The sequence below is a fragment of the Stegodyphus dumicola genome, chromosome 6 (assembly GCF_044657685.1).
Source record: "Stegodyphus dumicola isolate Sdum_Otavi_A_Nest chromosome 6, ASM4465768v1".
Taxonomy (NCBI): domain Eukaryota; kingdom Metazoa; phylum Arthropoda; class Arachnida; order Araneae; family Eresidae; genus Stegodyphus; species Stegodyphus dumicola.
Window position 1 is genome coordinate 43496859 of NC_140773.1, and position 18347 is coordinate 43515205.

At 31.0% G+C, this 18347-nt stretch overlaps 1 protein-coding gene and 1 long non-coding RNA gene across 2 annotated transcripts in view; both read left to right on the forward strand.

The window, feature by feature from the left end:
- The first annotated feature begins 3443 nt into the window (after positions 1-3443).
- On the forward strand, positions 3444-5241 carry LOC146996730 (THAP domain-containing protein 2-like). The gene is made up of 2 exons (XM_085817891.1): positions 3444-4245; positions 5018-5241. Exons 1-2 carry the CDS (start codon positions 4093-4095, stop codon positions 5144-5146), a joined length of 282 nt encoding a protein of 93 aa, XP_085674017.1. The 5' UTR covers positions 3444-4092; the 3' UTR covers positions 5147-5241.
- Positions 5242-16315: 11074 nt separating this feature from the next.
- The window catches only part of LOC146996731 (uncharacterized), a 115168-nt gene continuing 113136 nt past the window's right edge, over positions 16316-18347 (forward strand). The window contains exon 1 of the long non-coding RNA XR_015041629.1: positions 16316-16766. This is a non-coding gene — a long non-coding RNA (uncharacterized LOC146996731). The remainder of the gene's footprint in view (positions 16767-18347) is intronic.

An 18347-nucleotide genomic window follows, 5' to 3' on the forward strand; every position in this document is an offset into this window, starting at 1 on the left:
AGTAAATACTTAAAAGTCATAATACTTAACTTATAAATAAAAGGCTGACCTTGTTCTTTACCCTGAAGTTGTGGAATTTCCCCTTGGTTTAAATTCCCTGTTGTAGAAGGTATATCAAGATAGGAAAGAAAATTTTAAAAAAGTAACCTACTTTTCAAATTAAGTTGAATGTTTACCTCACAAAAGCATTCAAGGGATGGCTGTTATGAAATAAATATCTGGCTAAATGGTTTTTTTAAGGATTATTAATATGTTATAATATTATTAAACATGTAGAAAGCCACAAGACACAATTTTTTCGCCAGTGAATTCAGATTGTAACTTGTACTTTTCAGTGGTTTTATTAAGTGAATTATATTTTGAAAAATATTTTAGCTAATTGAGATCAATTTCATAAAATATTTAGAAAGTTTCAACGAGGCATTAGCAGTTGTTACCTGTAATATACAGTAATGGAATAATATTACTGGATATTCAGTGATAATTATTAACTTGTTTAATTATGAGTACACATTCAGTGCATGTGACAGCATACATATTGGATCAAAGTATCACCTAATAACAGTCACGGTAATACAGTGAATTTTAACTTCTCAGGAAATCAATAATCTATATATTTATAGAGGTGGTTAATTTAAACACCATTAAATATGGTGTTAAAATTAACCACCTCTATTTTCCAAGTATAATGTTGTGGGTACCTTCATAAAGGACTCAATTTACAATATTGGAGGCCATCTGATGTTTTGACTGTGGCAGATGTCACTAATGCATGGTAATTATATTATTGATATGAATAATGTACAATACACTTACATATAAAGTATTTTGTGAAATAGCCTTATATTATTCAACAATTTTAATTTATTGTTATTTAAAGAAAAAAATATGTCACCTTTTTGAATGTTTTGTTTTTATGGTTTCAGTTTATGATCTACTCTACTATAAACTTACACATTTTTAACAAAGTGTTTTTTTTTTTTTTAATCTGAAAGAAACAGAAAATGTCAAGTACTTTAAAATACATACTGAGTTTGTGCTAAACTTTTATCAAGTTACAGATATGTGACAGTTTAATACAATTAAATTGTTTATCAATTCAATAATCATGTCTATGAATAAAGTATAAAATTGAAAAACTCAGTTTTTTTTCCAACCGTGAAAGAAATAATTTGGACTGATGAATCTTCCATTGGTATTTATATCTTAAAAATTAATTTTGAATTGTTTAAAAAATCATGTTATTTTGTTTTGTTATTTGTATAATTTATTATATAAAAGTTTAAATGAAGAAGATGGTGGCAGTTCTTTTTATATTTTATATCTCTATAATTAAATAGTCATCAATTAAAATTTAAAAAAATGCTTCAGTAAGTAGAATATTTTAACAAGAAATGGTCAGCTGAAAAAGGGACATTGATACAGTTTTGATAAGTCTTTATTCAAAAATGTCATTGCCTTACAAGAGTGCAAGATAAAAATACAAGGTCTGATAAAAAGCTGAAATATAAAGTTTGAAATTTCGTAGTTTTGCTAAGCATCCCAGCAGAGAGCAAGTGAATAAGAAAGCTGAATATTGGCAGTTTGACTCGTGTTCAAATCCCACTGAAAAGGTTGGGTGCATGATGTTTGGATGCACTTCCCCATATAAAATATAAATACTATAAACTGGCTTCCTATATTTCTTCCTAGGCAGATTAATCTCATGTGTTTTGCTTTAATATATTAATCTATCCTAACCCTGATTATCAGTATACTGTATGGAGATTGAAATCTCAAACATACCTAAATTCTTTGGATGCTTGTATCTTCCATACTATAAACAAACATGCCACCAGTGGCGAAATCCCTAAATATGGATGCTTTAATCCAGATTAAAATCTTTGTGAATGGGCTTGCTGCATAAGAGTTTTTGTGATTTTGGTCATGTGTAATGCAATATAAGCCACTTAAGAAAATTCTCTACAAAAGAACACCCTTGTGCAGATAATTCTCGTACACTATGCAATACAAATAATTTAACCTAATTGAGTATAAACATATCTATTAAAAATAGCAATTTTGCCATATTCTGTGACTCAAGTCTGTAGTACCAATAAAGCAGCGGCTCTCAACCTTTTGACTAAGGCATACAATGTAAACAAAAATTGAAAACATATTAGTACCACCACTACAAAATACTAGTACCACCACCACTCCTGAACAAACCTCAGATCACATAAATTTACGAGTGTTAGAGAAAGAAACTCAAATAGGATGTAGGGGTTTTAATTTTTGAATTTAAAAAATACTTTGCTTTTTGCGTACCACCTATTTTTCTCTTGCGTACCACCGGTTGAGAATCCCTGCAATAGAGAATTATAATTAAAAATATTCAGCCTCTTTTAACAATTGCTTTTGTGATGCGCGTATATCATGCCTTCAGATGTAACATGAATGTTTTGATTTTGTATGCTATTCCATGAAGAACAACAGACTTCTTTAATGTTATCAGAATACAATGAAAGTCTTCTGTCATTACCAAATTAAAATTTAATCACAGATTGCAGACAAATTGAAAAAATTCCTTTGTTATTACCAGGTAGATTCCTTAAAGAATCTCTGAAAGCAATACAATGTCACTTGTCGAAGGTGGTGTTACATAGTTTACTGCCCTATGAAAGTCCCCCCCCCCGAATTTCGTATAAACTTTGCTTTAGTTTTTCATATAACAGCATTAGTGCTATGTACTAAACAATTTTTATTGTGTGCATGTTGAAATCTTATGTTTGAAATCACTCACATTGAGAAAGAATGGGACATAGGGAACACACTGAGATTCCATAAAATCCACAAATGGTTGTAGTGACATTAAGTATTTTTTGGAAGCAGGATAATTGAAAAATTAGCAACAGCCTTCGCCGGGAATCGAACAACGGACTTCTGAAATACCTGCTCAGTGTGCTAACCACTACATCACGAAGGCACGCCAAGAAGGTGAAAGAAATACCTTATATACTCCCCCTTTTAAAGGGCGACTTGGTTTTCAGGGGCTCCAATCGTCAAATCCTGGGTGTGCAGAATCCTCTTCCAACACCTTTTTAGTTCGGGCGCCCCTGTAGAGACATTAAGTATTTTTCTAAGCAGGAAAGATGAAAAATTAGCAACGCCTTCGTCAGCAATCGAAACACGGACTTCTGGAATACGCGCCCAGCGTGCAGACCACCACACCACGAAGGCATGCCAAGAAGGCGGGAGAAATACCTTATAATGTGATTAACAACTGTATTTGTGTGCAGGCAAGCCTCCACATTTATTCAACTTCAAGTCTGTTCACTGCGACCTCTCAATGACAGAGCAAAATTGACGGCTACAACCGGTTTCTCCTCCTGCTGTTGGGCTCCGAAGGTGTAGGACGGGCTTCTGGCTGCATCCCGGCTGACGTGTGCGCCATTTTTGTTCTTTTTCGTTCCTCTTTTTGTCTGCCATTTCCGTTGCTGGATGTAGAGCCATATGGTATTCCTTCTAGTAAAGAAATTGGAACTGAAGATACAACTAAAAGGATCTATATACCTAGCGTCTGTAGATAATGAATAATGTTCTACAATTTAAAAATCTTCGAAAAGACTTCATGTGCACGTGCTAGAACTTTCCGGATGATATAAGTATTCGCCTTGTGCTTCTTCAAAAATATATTGGAATAACCAGCTAACTCAATTTCCGCCGTTAAAAAATGTGATTTTTTTTTATCACGAAACTTTGCTTTACATCGATGGAATGAGATCTACTTTGATTGGAATATTAAGGTCAGTTTACACCTGTCAGAGCGGCTCGGAACGAGTCGCTCGTTACGATTACTTTGACAGTGTAAACGCTCACTTCGACGGAGTAGAAACGTAGGGGAGATGAGTCAGCGCTTCCGTTTCTACTTTGAACCTGTTGAAAATCTATCCGGGCATTTAGTCATTCGCAGTCATTTCGCAGGGATAAGGCTACTATAAAGGGGAGCTGAATCATCATCCATTTTGAAGGTAACTTGTTGGTATTCGCTATTGGATTTGCACTGATTTGTTGACATATTTGTGGATCGATTCCGACCTAATTTTCAGAAATATGGGTGGTTGTGCTGCACCAAATTGTTGGAATCAGTCTAAAAATAACTTTAGGATGTTTCGTTTCCCTAGAAATGAAGAAAGACGAAGAAAATGGATAGTTAATTCTCGTCGAGATCAATGGATCCCGGGCCCAGGAGCGTATCTTTGTGAGGTAAGTTCAGCTTCGTATTTTTCCATAGAATGTTAGAAAAATTACTCTTCTTGGTACTTTAAAATATGTATTTTCATTTAACTGTCACTTATTGACGATCAACTGATTTTATAAGTACAAAATCAACTGCGGAATGTGTATGTGTTTGTGCAGTAAAATATCGTTGTTTCATGTTGTTTCTTTTGTTATCGTGAAAAGTTTATACCGTTTGTAAAATTTGTATCATACATTTCATGTAAACTTTGTGCTCAGTTAGAAATCTGATGTGCCTTTTTCTTTTCTTTAATTTTACTGTACGATTGGTGATTTAAAGTAGCATTCTATGTTTTGATTCTGATGTATTGTCGCCAAATGGGATATTTGGCGCCAATGTTAAAAACTGGATGGTATGATACAAATAATAAATGATTTTGTTTTTTCTTTATAGTAAGATAAATATATTCTGTATTTTTAGACATTTTTAAGAAGTTAAATATTAATTTAAATATTCGATGAATCGTTTTGATCCCATTATTATCCTTTATTGTAGTAGTAAATCTTAATGTATTTTTAACTATAGGTCCTTTATTTTTAGTGTGTGAGCAGGAAATATGTTTTAAGTAGTTTTACAAACATGATTACTTTTTAAAAATTTTGTTCTATTTTCATAAAAAAAATTAAATTTATCAGAAAATTACATTCTTAAATTAATATAATATATGTAACTGTAATTAAATACTAGTGCTTTTGATTTTAATGTTAAATTTCATGCATGCTTTTGTTAAATATACAGGTACATTTTGAAGAAAATCAATTTGAATGCTCTAGGCAAGATGGGCGTAAAAAACTCAAGCCCAATGCTGTGCCAACTCTTTTCAATGTGCCTAATCCCCCCACAACTGTTGACCCCCACAGCATCTAAAAGGCATTGGTTTACCAAAGCACCGTTCAGTTACATCCAATTTTTGTAATGTATGTGTTTTTTATTTTTATGGTTTTCATAAAAAAATATGTTTTTATTACAAATGGACTAAATTGCTTTATAAAAGAATCAATATATTGAAATTAAGGCATTATGTGATAAAGCTGTAATTACAGTCCCTAAGATTAGATTAAAAAATTAAAATTTTGCTGTTGTTATATATATAATTAAGTATGTACTTCATTATTATAATCATATATTGAAAATTAGGCATAAAACCTCAATTTGATGTAGTTTTTCAAGGACAGTCATACATGGGTCTGGTTTCTTCAAATTTGTTCCTAAAAGAAAGAAACCTGTATCTGATTGCCTTCAAAGTCAAAAGAGTTTAAATCAAAATTTATATTAAATTAAAGTTGCTTTTTTGCTTAATTTTAAATTCCAGATAAATAGAGAGAAATATGTATTCCAGATAAATAGAGAGAAATATGTATAAGTAAAAGAAATAATATTGAAATTAATAACTTTAATCTTGAGTAATACAATAATATAGTTATAATACATTGATTTAAATGTATATTTTAATGTCTTAAATGTCTTGTCTGAATGTTGTTATTTTTTGTTTAAAAATTTACAAAACTTATTAGGATTATTTATATTATTTATTATTAAAATTACATTAAGTATATTTTATTTATCAGCATTTTCAGGTATCCTTACTTATATGTGTTTCATAATTTTTGCATCTTCAGGGTGGCTTGCTGCACAGTTTACCTTTATCAACTGAAGCAATTTCTGTTGCTGAACCATCTGTTGTAAGTCTTCATTTGAACAGTTATTAAATATTTAGTATTATAAACTTTTTCTAAAAAGTATTAACACTGTTTCTAAAATTTAAAAATATGTTAACGTAATATTTACTTATGTTTAAGAAGTATGAATGCTATGAACAGTCCAATGTATTTATGCTTTTTTGTAAGTTGAAAGTTACTTTTAAAATGGTAATGATTATTTGTATTTATTTTTATCCGATCAGAGTTTATAATTTCTTTCACTTCCACATATTTCATATATTATAATTTCTTTTAGATTCATTTGCCACAACCTTCAGCTTCATATTTTGGAGAAATAAATTTTGCTACTGAAGTATTTGATGTAAATTGCCATTTTGCACTTCTAAAAAATTTTAATAGTTTTTTAACATCTATTCGTAAACTGTACTATGTTTTTTTAAATGTTTCCATCTTCATAATCATGCACTTTGTTTCATTTCACCAGTGGTTGCAAATGTGTACATTACAGTACATATCAGGTGTGTTTGCAACAACATTTAGCATTACCATCTGATTAAATAACAGCTGCTAGTAAAGAATCTATGCTATGTTTTCATTTGAGCAGCTATTAAATGTCATATGTTTTACATATATTGATGAATTTTTATACGATTTCTGAAATATGAAATTGTTTGTCTTATGGTTCCTAAACAGCTGTACTATATCTGGCTGTTGTGCTATGGAATTATTTTTGAATTTTGAGTGTTAACAATTTATTAGCTATTTATGAATTATAAAATGTTATGTAAAATAATTATTTCTTAAAATGAATGTAGTTTATATTATCTGTATTTCTAAATTTCTTATGTATATATTTCAGGTTTGTTTGCAAGAACAAGCTTCAACTTCATCTTGTGATAAAATGCCATCTATTTGTGAAGGATCTCATGTAAGTAGATAATTAGTGTATTATTAAATTGCTTGCTTATACAAAACGTTTCTATAAACTTTTTTTTTTGGGGGGGGGGAAAGGAATGTAATTAATTTCATCAGCATTTACAAATTCTTTGTGTACATTTCAGGTTTGTTTGCAAGAACAGCCTTTAGCCTCATTTTGCAATGAAATACCATCTATTTGTGAAGGCTCTGATGTAAGTTGATAACTAATGTATAATTAAATTGCTTCCTAATATACATTTAAAATGTTCTATAAAGTAATTTTTTGGTAAAAGGAATGTAATTAATTTCATCAATAGTTGCAAAAAAAAAACAACCTTTAGTCTCATCTTGCAACCAAATTGTAATTAATTTTAATTAATTTCATCAGCATTTGTGAAGGCTGTGATATAAGTTGATAATTTGTGTTATTAAATTGCTCATGATTATGGAGATAATTGATCCCTTGAAAAGCTGGAAATAAATTTTAAAAATCTATTTTTAAGTGAAATAAATTTTAAATATTAGAAAATAAAATAAAAATAATCTAGAAAATGCTGAAAACAATAGAGTCAAATTTAAAAACCCACCACAGTATAGGGAAAGAGACCTGGAAGTTTCATTTTTATTTTGTGGATTTATTATCTGTTTAAGTTTGGCATTTAATCCAAAGGGGCTTTGTCCCTGAAGGACCATTGTTTTCGTTTTGTATTGAAACACTATAAACGGCTGCATCACTTTTCAAATTGTTGCCATCAAATATTATCATCCTGTACTATATTTAAAGAAATTATATAGTGAAGAATCTGCATAAATGCATGTATGTTTTTCGCATTCTGATAAAACAACGATACCTAGAGCCATCAAATTTTGAATGACTTAATTCTACTGTGAATATGGACATCTGGAAGACCAAATTTGAAATTCGGAATTTGTTTTAATATAGATTTTACATGTTGTAAAACTTTAACGAATTTTTGATTAACAAACTTGAGGATTTCAAAGCGAGCAATGGCAATGTTTTACAGAAAAGACACTTTTATCTCCAGCGCGTGAGACAATGAATCGGGAATTCTGAAGATATGCTCATTTCAGAGGCCTGTTTTCTGAATGATTTTCAGTTTATTTTGACCAGCAGATTGACACAAGATGCTCTAGAAAATGTATTTTCTCAGATACGCAGAAAAGCTGGTTTGAGGCCAAGTGCTTTGCAAGCTGTGAAAGCATTAAAGCTTGTCTGTTTATCTCAGTTTATATCTCACATTAAGAACTCCAGTTATGCTACTGATTCAGATATTTATTTATTAAACTATGCGAAAGATGAATTTGAATTTCCGAAGGAGAAAAAAGCTTTAGAGCCTGTTACCATACCAGAAGTTTCTGACGTATCTCTACAGAATCTCACCCTTAGTGAGGAAAATAACGTCTGTTATATTGCAGGAGCTGCAATAAATTCTGTTTTGAAAAATGCTTGTAATTCATGCTCACAGTTTCTCTTAGTTTGTGAGCAAAATACTCCTTCCATTGATGAAAATAAGCAGTACATAATTAATTTTGCAAATTTAGGTGGGCTTAAATGTCCTTCTCCAGAAATTTTTAAATTGTGCCTTCTGTGTGAAAAAATAATTCAAAATTTTCGAAACGAAATAATACATGGAAATGTAATTATGGATGTGGAATTTGTTAATATGATTTGTAAGAAAGCAGGCGAGGTAAATATTCCCTCCTGTTGCAATATCAAAATAAAGATAATAAAATATTATTTGACTGCCCGTGGAATTGGTCTCAAGAAGCTTCTTCAAAATAAAAGGCAGCAGCGGCAAAGTTTTGCATCTCCTGCTTTTAAAAGGAAGAAAGTAAATTAGAATCTAATCAAGAGTTTAAGAAGTTTTTGCTGTTCAGTTCTGTCTGTAAAAAAGTAGAGTAGTTGTCACTGAAAAATTGCTGCTTGTCTCTTCGAATAATAACTAGGCCCACCAACAGCTGAATGGTTAAAGTTACTTAATGCTGGGAGTTCCATCTTCTGTTCTATTTCCGAACAGGCTGGCTGCATGGTTGGTTTATTTGTGGGTTTTCCCCATGTGTAATGTGAGTACAAGCCAGTTCTCCTTACAAAGTCCTCTACAATAGAAGATCTCATAGTCAGCTAAATCGGATTTACTTTTGTGTGACCTTAAATGAGGCATCAATTGTGAATCTGTTTTGGCATGTTATTAGGAATTTTGAATGAAACATTTATTGCTGTTGTGAAAGAATGATCTGATGTTTACCTTACTAATCAATGTCTTATAGTATTGTAATGGCTTGCAGGATTTTTTATAATGTGATGTTGCATATGTTTTACTCTTCTTTGTTACCAAATAAATAGAGTATGTTCCTAATCCGACATTTCTTCTTTTGTACCAGGGTTATGTAATATGATGTGATAATTTGGATTTGTTTATAGAATACATAACAGTATTTTTTGACATTCTAATAGAACCAGTGTATTTTATTTATTTACTTATTGCTTTAAAACAGATTTTGAATCAAGGCTTACTTCCCACCCCTTTGAGTATGCACATAAAACATGTTTAAGCTATATTTATAATATATCAATGAGATATATATAAATGAAATAAGTCTCTTAGGTTAGCTCCTTTAATGGAAAAAGAACAAAATAAAAATTATATACCTTGAAAACAAGAATACTATCTGAATAGTGTTGGCTAAGATTTATTCAGATGGTTTTTTGCATTTATTCAGACATCTCCGCATATAAATGACAATTAATTATATTATATTATGGGGTTGGAGGGAAAGTTCTGTTGTATTTTAAATAGGCAGGTGATTTTTCTTGTAAATAAAAAAAAAAACATCTGGCTAGTGAGTCAATCGGATTTTTTTTGTTTGTTTTTTTAGCTGCTGTATAATATAAAAGGTGCCCTTTTTTACCATTCATCATTTACTTGTAATATTTAAAGGGAAAAACATGTCCGCAGATAAAGTGCATTTATTACACTGCATTTTATATGAATTCCAAAAAGGAAGCAACGCATCTGTTGCATGTAAAAATTTATGTGCGGTATTTGGAAAAGATATTGTAAATGTTCGTACTTGTCAAAGATGGTTTAGCAAATTTCGTTCCGGGGACCTGAGCCTCAAAGAAAGTGTTCGATCTGGACGACCATCCAAGATCGATAATGATGTTTTGCGATCCATGTTGGAAAATAATCCACATTTAACAAGTCGAGAAATTGCAGAAGAGTTTGGCATTCATCATACAACTGTTGGAGATCACATTAAATCTCTTGGGTTTGTGTTAAAGCAAAGTGTTTGGGTTCCACATGAATTAACGGAAAAGAATTTGTCTGATCGTGTAAGAATATGTTCATCACATCTGATTAGACACAATGTGGAGCCGTTTTTGGACAGGCTGGTTACTGGAGATGAAAAGTGGATTCTTTACGAGAATATTAAAAGAAAAAAATCTTACTGCAAACCAGGAACATCATCAGCAACAGTTCCAAAACCAAGTATCCATCAACGAAAAGTACTGCTTTGTTTGTGGTGGGACAGGAAAGGTCCAGTGTATTACAAGTTGCTGAAACAGGGAAAAAACATCAACGCGGATCTGTACTGCAATCAGCTGGATAAATTGAATGCAGCTATCGAAGAAGAAAGGCCAGCATTAGCGTCCAGAAAAGGAATAGTGTTCCATCACGATAATGCTCGCCCGCATACTGCAGTGGTGACACTACAAAAACTGAATGCGTTAGGATGGGAAATCCTTAGTCACCCCCGTATTCACCTGACATTGCACACTCTGATTATTACCTGTTCAGATCTCTGCAAAATTATCTAACGGGAAAAAAATTCAAGTCTTTTGAAAGTGTTTCTAAGGCAGTTGCTGACTATTTTAACTCCATGGATGAGAACTTCTACAAAACAGGAATTTACAGGTTACCTGGAAGATGGCAACAGGTTGTAACAAATAACGGAGCATATATAATTGATTAATATTAAACACATATTTTTATAAATGAATTCAAATATTTTCTTTAAAATACGACAGAACTTTCCCTCCAACCCAATAGTTTTAAAAGTAAAACTAATATAATATCATTCTATATAAAGCTGTTTGATGTATAATGGAAAAAATTCAATTACTGCAGTATGTTTTAATAAAATTTGAATATAATAGACTGAATTGCACTACATTAGACAAAAAAGCAAAACATTTTTATTTATTTATCTTTATTTTCACTATATGTGTTTGTCATATGTTTGTTACTAGAGGACTTATTTTATAGATTTGAAGCTAAATAATATTTTTATGTTTTTACTTATGCAAATTAATTAATAAAAAGAACTGTGATTTAAGTATTGTCTTTGCTGTGATATAGATTGAATCTTATTATGTTATGGAATTATCATTTAAATATTCAGATACGTGTAATATTAAGAGCATATGTATGTAAGTATAATTTTTCCAAGTGTAATAAAAAGTAACTATCAACAACAAATAAACTTATAAGTAAATAGTATCTGTAAATTCTGTATGTAAAGGTATTATTTTTATTTTTATTTATTTGTGTGTGTATTATTTTAATATTGTTTTTAGCTAAATAAAGAACAACAATATATATATATATATATATATATATATATAATTTTTATAGCATTCTGCACTTCATTCTAAAAGCATTATAATTTAAAGGTGTATATCCTGAATCAGTATTTAAAATCATAAAGTGTTTAGCAGCTTTTTCTGGAAACACACACAAAATAACATTTTTAACAAATTTGCTACAGTAATAGACGTTTGATTCCATGTGAGCAAAATTCAAATAACATATTAAAAATAAAAAACAAGAATTAAAGATTAAATCTTGTCCTAAATTAATGGAGGTTGAGGGATTTCCCTCAACCATATTAAGAATGTGGTTGAGGGAAAGCTCTTGTCAAAAAATACATTTTGAGATGAATAACATTATGCGTGTATTTAAAAGAAAAAATTGAAAATTCAATAAAGGAATTCAAAAAGAAAGTATTTTTAACTAAAAATACAAATTTGAAATATGATATGTGAAAATGTTTTAGAAACTTTTAAAATAACTTGAATCATACGATAAATTTGGCAATTAAAAAAAAAATACGAGAAAGAATCTGCACTTCAGACAAAAGAAGGAAAAAAAGCCACACATCTTTATAGGAGTGCAGAAAAGAGCTGAAATTTGGATTCTCTAGAATGTTACATTTTAGCGGACAGCGCTAAAGAGCCAAAGTTGCCGCTCCACACCTAAATTGCAACCCTAAAGCTTAGATTCAAAATGGCTGACGAGTCAGCCTGTATCTCTAGTAGCTCTACGCAGGGACGTCGTGACAGTGAGTTCTATAATGCCGAGATGTAAAGCGATAGCCAAACCATGGCACTTTTTAATGCATACGCATCTTATGAAGTGTTTTAGGGAACACTTCACTGCTTCATTAAGATGTTGCATACTTCTATAATTATGTGAGCTTATATTCGTTTTTCGACAAGCATCCTACATGATGATGCAATAAATATATGATATTATAAACTATAAAAATAAAAATGAAATTATGAAAAAAATAAATAGATCTGTTTTATTGTGGATATTTAAATTTCTTGCTTTGTATAAAAGCATTCTGGGCTATAATTCGTTACAATTCAGCTTGGATGTGTGAGTGTACTGAAGGTATATTAAGGCTTATACAAATTATGCTAGATGAATTCTAATCTTCTTAAACTATCCGTTTTAGCATTTTAAAAGTAAAATATAATCACTATATTTAACCATTATTATTTTTGTTGATATCACTTTGTGTGTTGTCCAGAAACGCAATTTGAGTAGGATCCAAAAGTAAGAATTTGAGATAAATATCTTCCTGTTGGAACTATGTCATAATATACATATTCTTTTACCTGTGGTAATATATGTAATGCTCCTAATTTTTTTGCTACTTATTTATTTAAGATTTTCTGAATAATTAGGTAGATATTATACATTTTACTTCTGCCGTTGCTTTGAATAAATATTTTATGTGTTAATTTTGCATTCTTCTCTAGAAATAACACAGTTCCAGTCAGAACTCTGCATAATTAATTACATGCACAGCTATTGATTCTGTGGATTCTGGATGAATAAATATATTCTCTCTATTAATAAATAATAAAACACATTATTACTTTTACATTATTTTGTAAATGATTAATTAGATGTAAATAAACAGTTGTATATAGTAGAAAAACTTCGTTAATTTGACTTTCAGTAACCACAGTTGACTAAATAACTTCTCTCAAACTGAGTTTTGTTTAAATTCTTGTATCTGATATGCAATAAAGTTTTTTTTAACTTTGGACATTCTCGTCCGAAATTCATTTAATAGTTCATTTGATACTCCTAATTCATGGCGGTAAGCTACCCAGTCACGTACCCATTTCCTTTTCTTCTCCTTTTCTTTTTCCTCTCGCAAGAGCAGAAATTAATTCGTTTGAAACTGCTTCCCAGACTTCAAGCACTGCAGCCAAAGAACATCTATGTATGTTCAATGCATATTCTTTCCTGCAACTGCCACGTCGGTATCCATTTCGTAAACAAACGGAGGCGAGTTGTCAGTCCACTCTGATTGGTGTAAACAATCTATCAGAGTACAAGTCCGTTCACTCGGTTCGAAACGCACGGACGAGCGACTCGCTACGAGCGGCTCTGACAGATGTAAACTGGCCTTTACGCACATTTCGTACGAGAGGTTATGATTCAAAATAGTAGGACTGATACTCTTCTGTCTATTCGGCCACTATACGATCACGACTGATATTCTTCTGTCTGGCGATATTTATTTAATTTATGCTGGTACTGATTCAAAATTTAACGATGTCAAGATATAATAAATATTACTTAATTTACATTATTTGAATTGTCATCCTTTGGGGTTAAGTTACTTTAATTTCATATTCCTCAAGATCACACACCTAATATTTTTTGCTACAATTTTTAATATATATAACCTACCATGGAATCTTGCGGGTAAGACTGCTAAACATTGGTAGTTGGACAAACACCAAATTCTGGCGAACAAATCGCTGCATAGATGTTTCCATGGTTTCCCATGTATAACATGAACAGACCCAGTTCTTCTCAGAAAGTCATCCGTGAAGGCATCTTTTCTCCTTCACAGCCCAGCAGGTAAGACAGTTAAGCACTGATAGTTCAATCCAAGTTCTAATCACAGCAAAGAGACTGGCTGGTTGCATGCACATTTTCATACATTTCTTCCTTGCATAATATGAGTACAAGCCAGTTTCCCTCAGAGAGCCCTCCAAGAAAACATCATTCTACTATTAAGGAATATACTCTAGTATACTTTCTCGTAATTTAATAAATCCAGATCTGCTTAGGCAAACAGTTTCTTTGCCTAAATCTGAACTACAGATATTAAATATTTTTCAACATATACATTTAAAAAAATACCTCAGAAAACAGAATATTAATTTTTTAATTCTTCAATGTTCCTTATGTATAGTTTTTAATGTTCCTTATGTTAGACATATATCTACAGACAGATAAAAACTATTTAAATCAAAATTCTAATTTGAGTTTGTTTTACCCTTTAACTCATCATTTTAATTTAGGTATTTTCCCTTTCTGTACAAAAAAAAAAAAAAAAAAAAAAAAAAAAAAAAGGGTAACTGTTTATAATAAACCTCGCAAGACTTCAGCATTTCGTATTAATCCATGTCAAGTGATTTCTACATAATGCTGGTGACGTGTTGTGATCTCTAACTTAACTAGTCAATAATAATTTTAGAGCGCTATTAATCAGTCATCAAATGGCATCGAAATCGAAACTAATTCAATCTGAATTAAGATTTCTACCTGACCACATCGTACTTATTTTCAGCTTCTGTTGCTCGCTGTAATTATTAATGACTTCCCTCTCCAAAAAATATAAAAAATCTTAAACAGGCACGCTTGCGGCAATTTCATTTATGTTCGTTTATTATGAATATGTTTGCCAACCATAAATAAAAAGGAAATATTATTAGTTTGGCCACAACATATCATCATGACTTTAGGTATTTCTATAGTATGCTTTAACAGCTGCGCCAACAAGAACATTTCTAAATTATTACATACATACGTTTATAGTAAGAAAGACAATATTTTTTATATTAGACATACAACGAAACAAACTGATTTTTTTCCTTCCAACAAGTTGGGCTATTAATTTCTCCATATTTTTCAGCAATATCCACTTTTAATAGAAAGCATTACAAGTCCATTCATGATACATTCTTTCATATTTTAATCAGTTTTAGATTTGAAAACTTTCTGCCCTAACATTTATAAAATCGGGAATACAAGAGGGGTTGTAATGGGTATATTTCATTATGCTTTCGTTAATAATCATTTTTAATATTATTTGAGGACTATTTCCTTACATTACAAATTACAAAGACTTATTTCATTTGTAATTCTTCTTTTAATTCTTATAGGATTAATATCAGATTTATTACTATATGACACTATCTTTTCCTTTAAGTTTAAAAATGCTTTAATTTTATGGAGATAAATCTTTTCATATATTCTACCATATAACAGTTTCATGTATAACGGCCTTGTTAACTAGTATGCTGCGCAGCAGTTGTAATGGAGCCCCGGGGGTATTCTGAGGCTCTTCAACTTTTCTTCCTCTAACATTCTACTATCACTCTCTCGAGAGAATTTCGGCTCGTCGTATATTTTGAGTGCCCGGTTGCTTCACACATGGAGAAGGCTTAGATGTTTGTAAATGTATAATGTCTTCGCATTATAAGCTTTCAGACATTCATGCATGTGGTGGCTTCTAATGTGAAGTGATTATAAGCTTAGAAATATCTATGCCTTTCCGAGATTCGAACCTAGACCATTCGCTATGGTATTCAGCGTCATTAACCATGATCCCGTCTGGGCAGCCCTTAACATACCAACAGCATAAAAACATCGAATCCATGCATAACCCAAGTGGTTTGGATTTTATTCCTTAAAATACACTATAGGTCGAATTAGGAATTTGGTGGTCTTTTTGCATGCACGCACTGCGGACTTAACATAACTGGGTCTGAATATGAGATGGATTTTGATATAAAGATGCAAATATCGACGGTTTAAAAAGTTAGGTTGTCAAAAAGTTAGGTTAGAAAAACCTTTAGAATACCTGCAGGTTTTTTTTTATTACTATCAGGAAAAGTATCTGGTTTTCTTTTGAGATGCAAGATTTGATTATTTTGTGTATTTAATTTATCAGTTGTCAGGAAGTGTAGCCTGCTATAATAGAAGTAAAAAAACTCATTGCTTAAGGCCAGTTTACATATGACAGAGTAGCTCGTAAAGAGTCGCTCGTTACAACTACTTTGACAATGTAAACGCTCACTTCGACTGAGTAAAGACGTAGAGGAGATGAGTCAGCGCTCTCGTTTCTACTTTGTTTTAACCTGTTGAAAAATCCATCCGGGCAGTTACTCCGAGCAGCGTTTACAGAGACGTCGTGAGAGTGATTATCTAAAATGTCCTAACTTCCGAGATGGAGCGACAGCCAAACCATGGCATTTTTTAATGCATATTCTTCTTATGAAGTATTAAGGAACACTCCACTAGCTGAATACAAAGATAAAAAATCGAAGACCGAAGGCGTATGAGGACATTATTAAAACACTAAATTTTGAGGGAATTGGAGTTGCTGAACTGAAACAAAAAATAAATAACTTTCGTTCAACTTATCTCCAGGAGCTGAAAAAAATTGCCAACTCAAAGCGATCTGGAACTTCTGGAGATAGTATTTACAAACCATCTATCGTATGGTTTTATATGGCAGACTCCTTTTTACGTCCTCATGTGGCTCAAAGGTAAACGCAAAATAATTTGGTAAGTACAAACTTTTCCTTGAAATATACTTTATAACTGTGCATGAAGTAATTTTTTTCTCAAAGATCTGACTCACTGATGTAACATATTATAATTATGTTCAATAATGTGAAATATGTTCATTCACACGTTTTCTGAGTTTATAGTTTCTGTATTCTACATGTAAATACTGCTTCATTAATAAGTTGCAGCCTCCTATACTTATGTGAATTTATGTTCATTTTTCTACAAGAATCCCTACATGAGGATGCAATAAATATATGATATTATAAACTATAAAAATGGAATTATGAAAATATAAATAGATCTGTTTTATTGGAGATATTTAAATTTGTTGCTTTGTATAAAAACCTTCTGGTGGTATAATTTGTTACAATTCAGCTTGGAAGTGAAACACTGAGTAGGTTTATACAAATTATGCTAGATGAATTCTAATTTTCTTAAATTATCCCTTTCAGCATTTAAAAAATAAAGTATAATTGCTATATTTAATCATTATTAAAATTTTTTATATCACTTTATATATTATTTGTGTGTTGTCCAGAAACACAATTTCAGTAGTATCCAAAAGTAACAATTTGCAGTAAATATCTTCCTCTTGGAACTATGTCATAATATATATAATGCTCCCAAGTTTTTTCTACTTATTTATTTAAGATTTTCTGAATAATTAGATAGATATTATACAGTTTATTTCTGTCCTGTCTTGTTAATGGGTAGCTTTGAATAAATATTCCATGTGTTAATTTTGCATTCTGCTCCAGAAACAGTTCCAGTCAGAACTCTGCATAGTTAACTACATGCACAAAGAGCTATTGATTCTATGGATTCTAGATGAATAAATACATTATTTTTATTAATAAATAATAAAACACATTATTACTTTTACATTATTTCGTAAATGATTAATTAGGTGTATAAAACAGTTATATATAGTAAAAAAAAACTTTTTTAACTTGAATTTCAATAACCACAGTTGACTAAATAACTTTTCACAATAAACTGATTTTCTTTTAAATCAATTGACTTTTCTCTCACTAAATTGATTTTTTTTAAATCGATTAAGGAATATATTTTGAAAGTGAATAAATTTCAATTATGTTTACTGAATACATTTTTTTAAGTCCTTGTATCTGGAATACAATAAACCCTGTCATGACAGCAACATTCCTAAGATGAACATTATTTCCAAGAAAATAAACAAACACTAGTTTGGAATCTAACTTCTCTTAGAAGACCACTACCACTGTCCGTGAGTGAGTAATCTTAAGTCAGAATTATGATTTTTTTTATGCCTAATCCCCTTCGATAAAAAAATACCATCCTCTGTTAGTATCATGTATTATGTATAGCTGTGCAAATTTTAAACTAACTCCAGTTCAGTAGCTACCGAAAGATAAGATAGCACTGATAGCTGGGCAAAATCCTAAGAAGCAGGTTTGGTGTTTTCTCCATGTTTAATATGAATATAAGGCAGTTTGCTTTAGGAATTCCTTTAAGAAGGCATTTTCCCCATATGTGTGATATTTATTATGTGATTTGCCATAATCTACTCCTTTCAAATTTATGAACATAGATTTA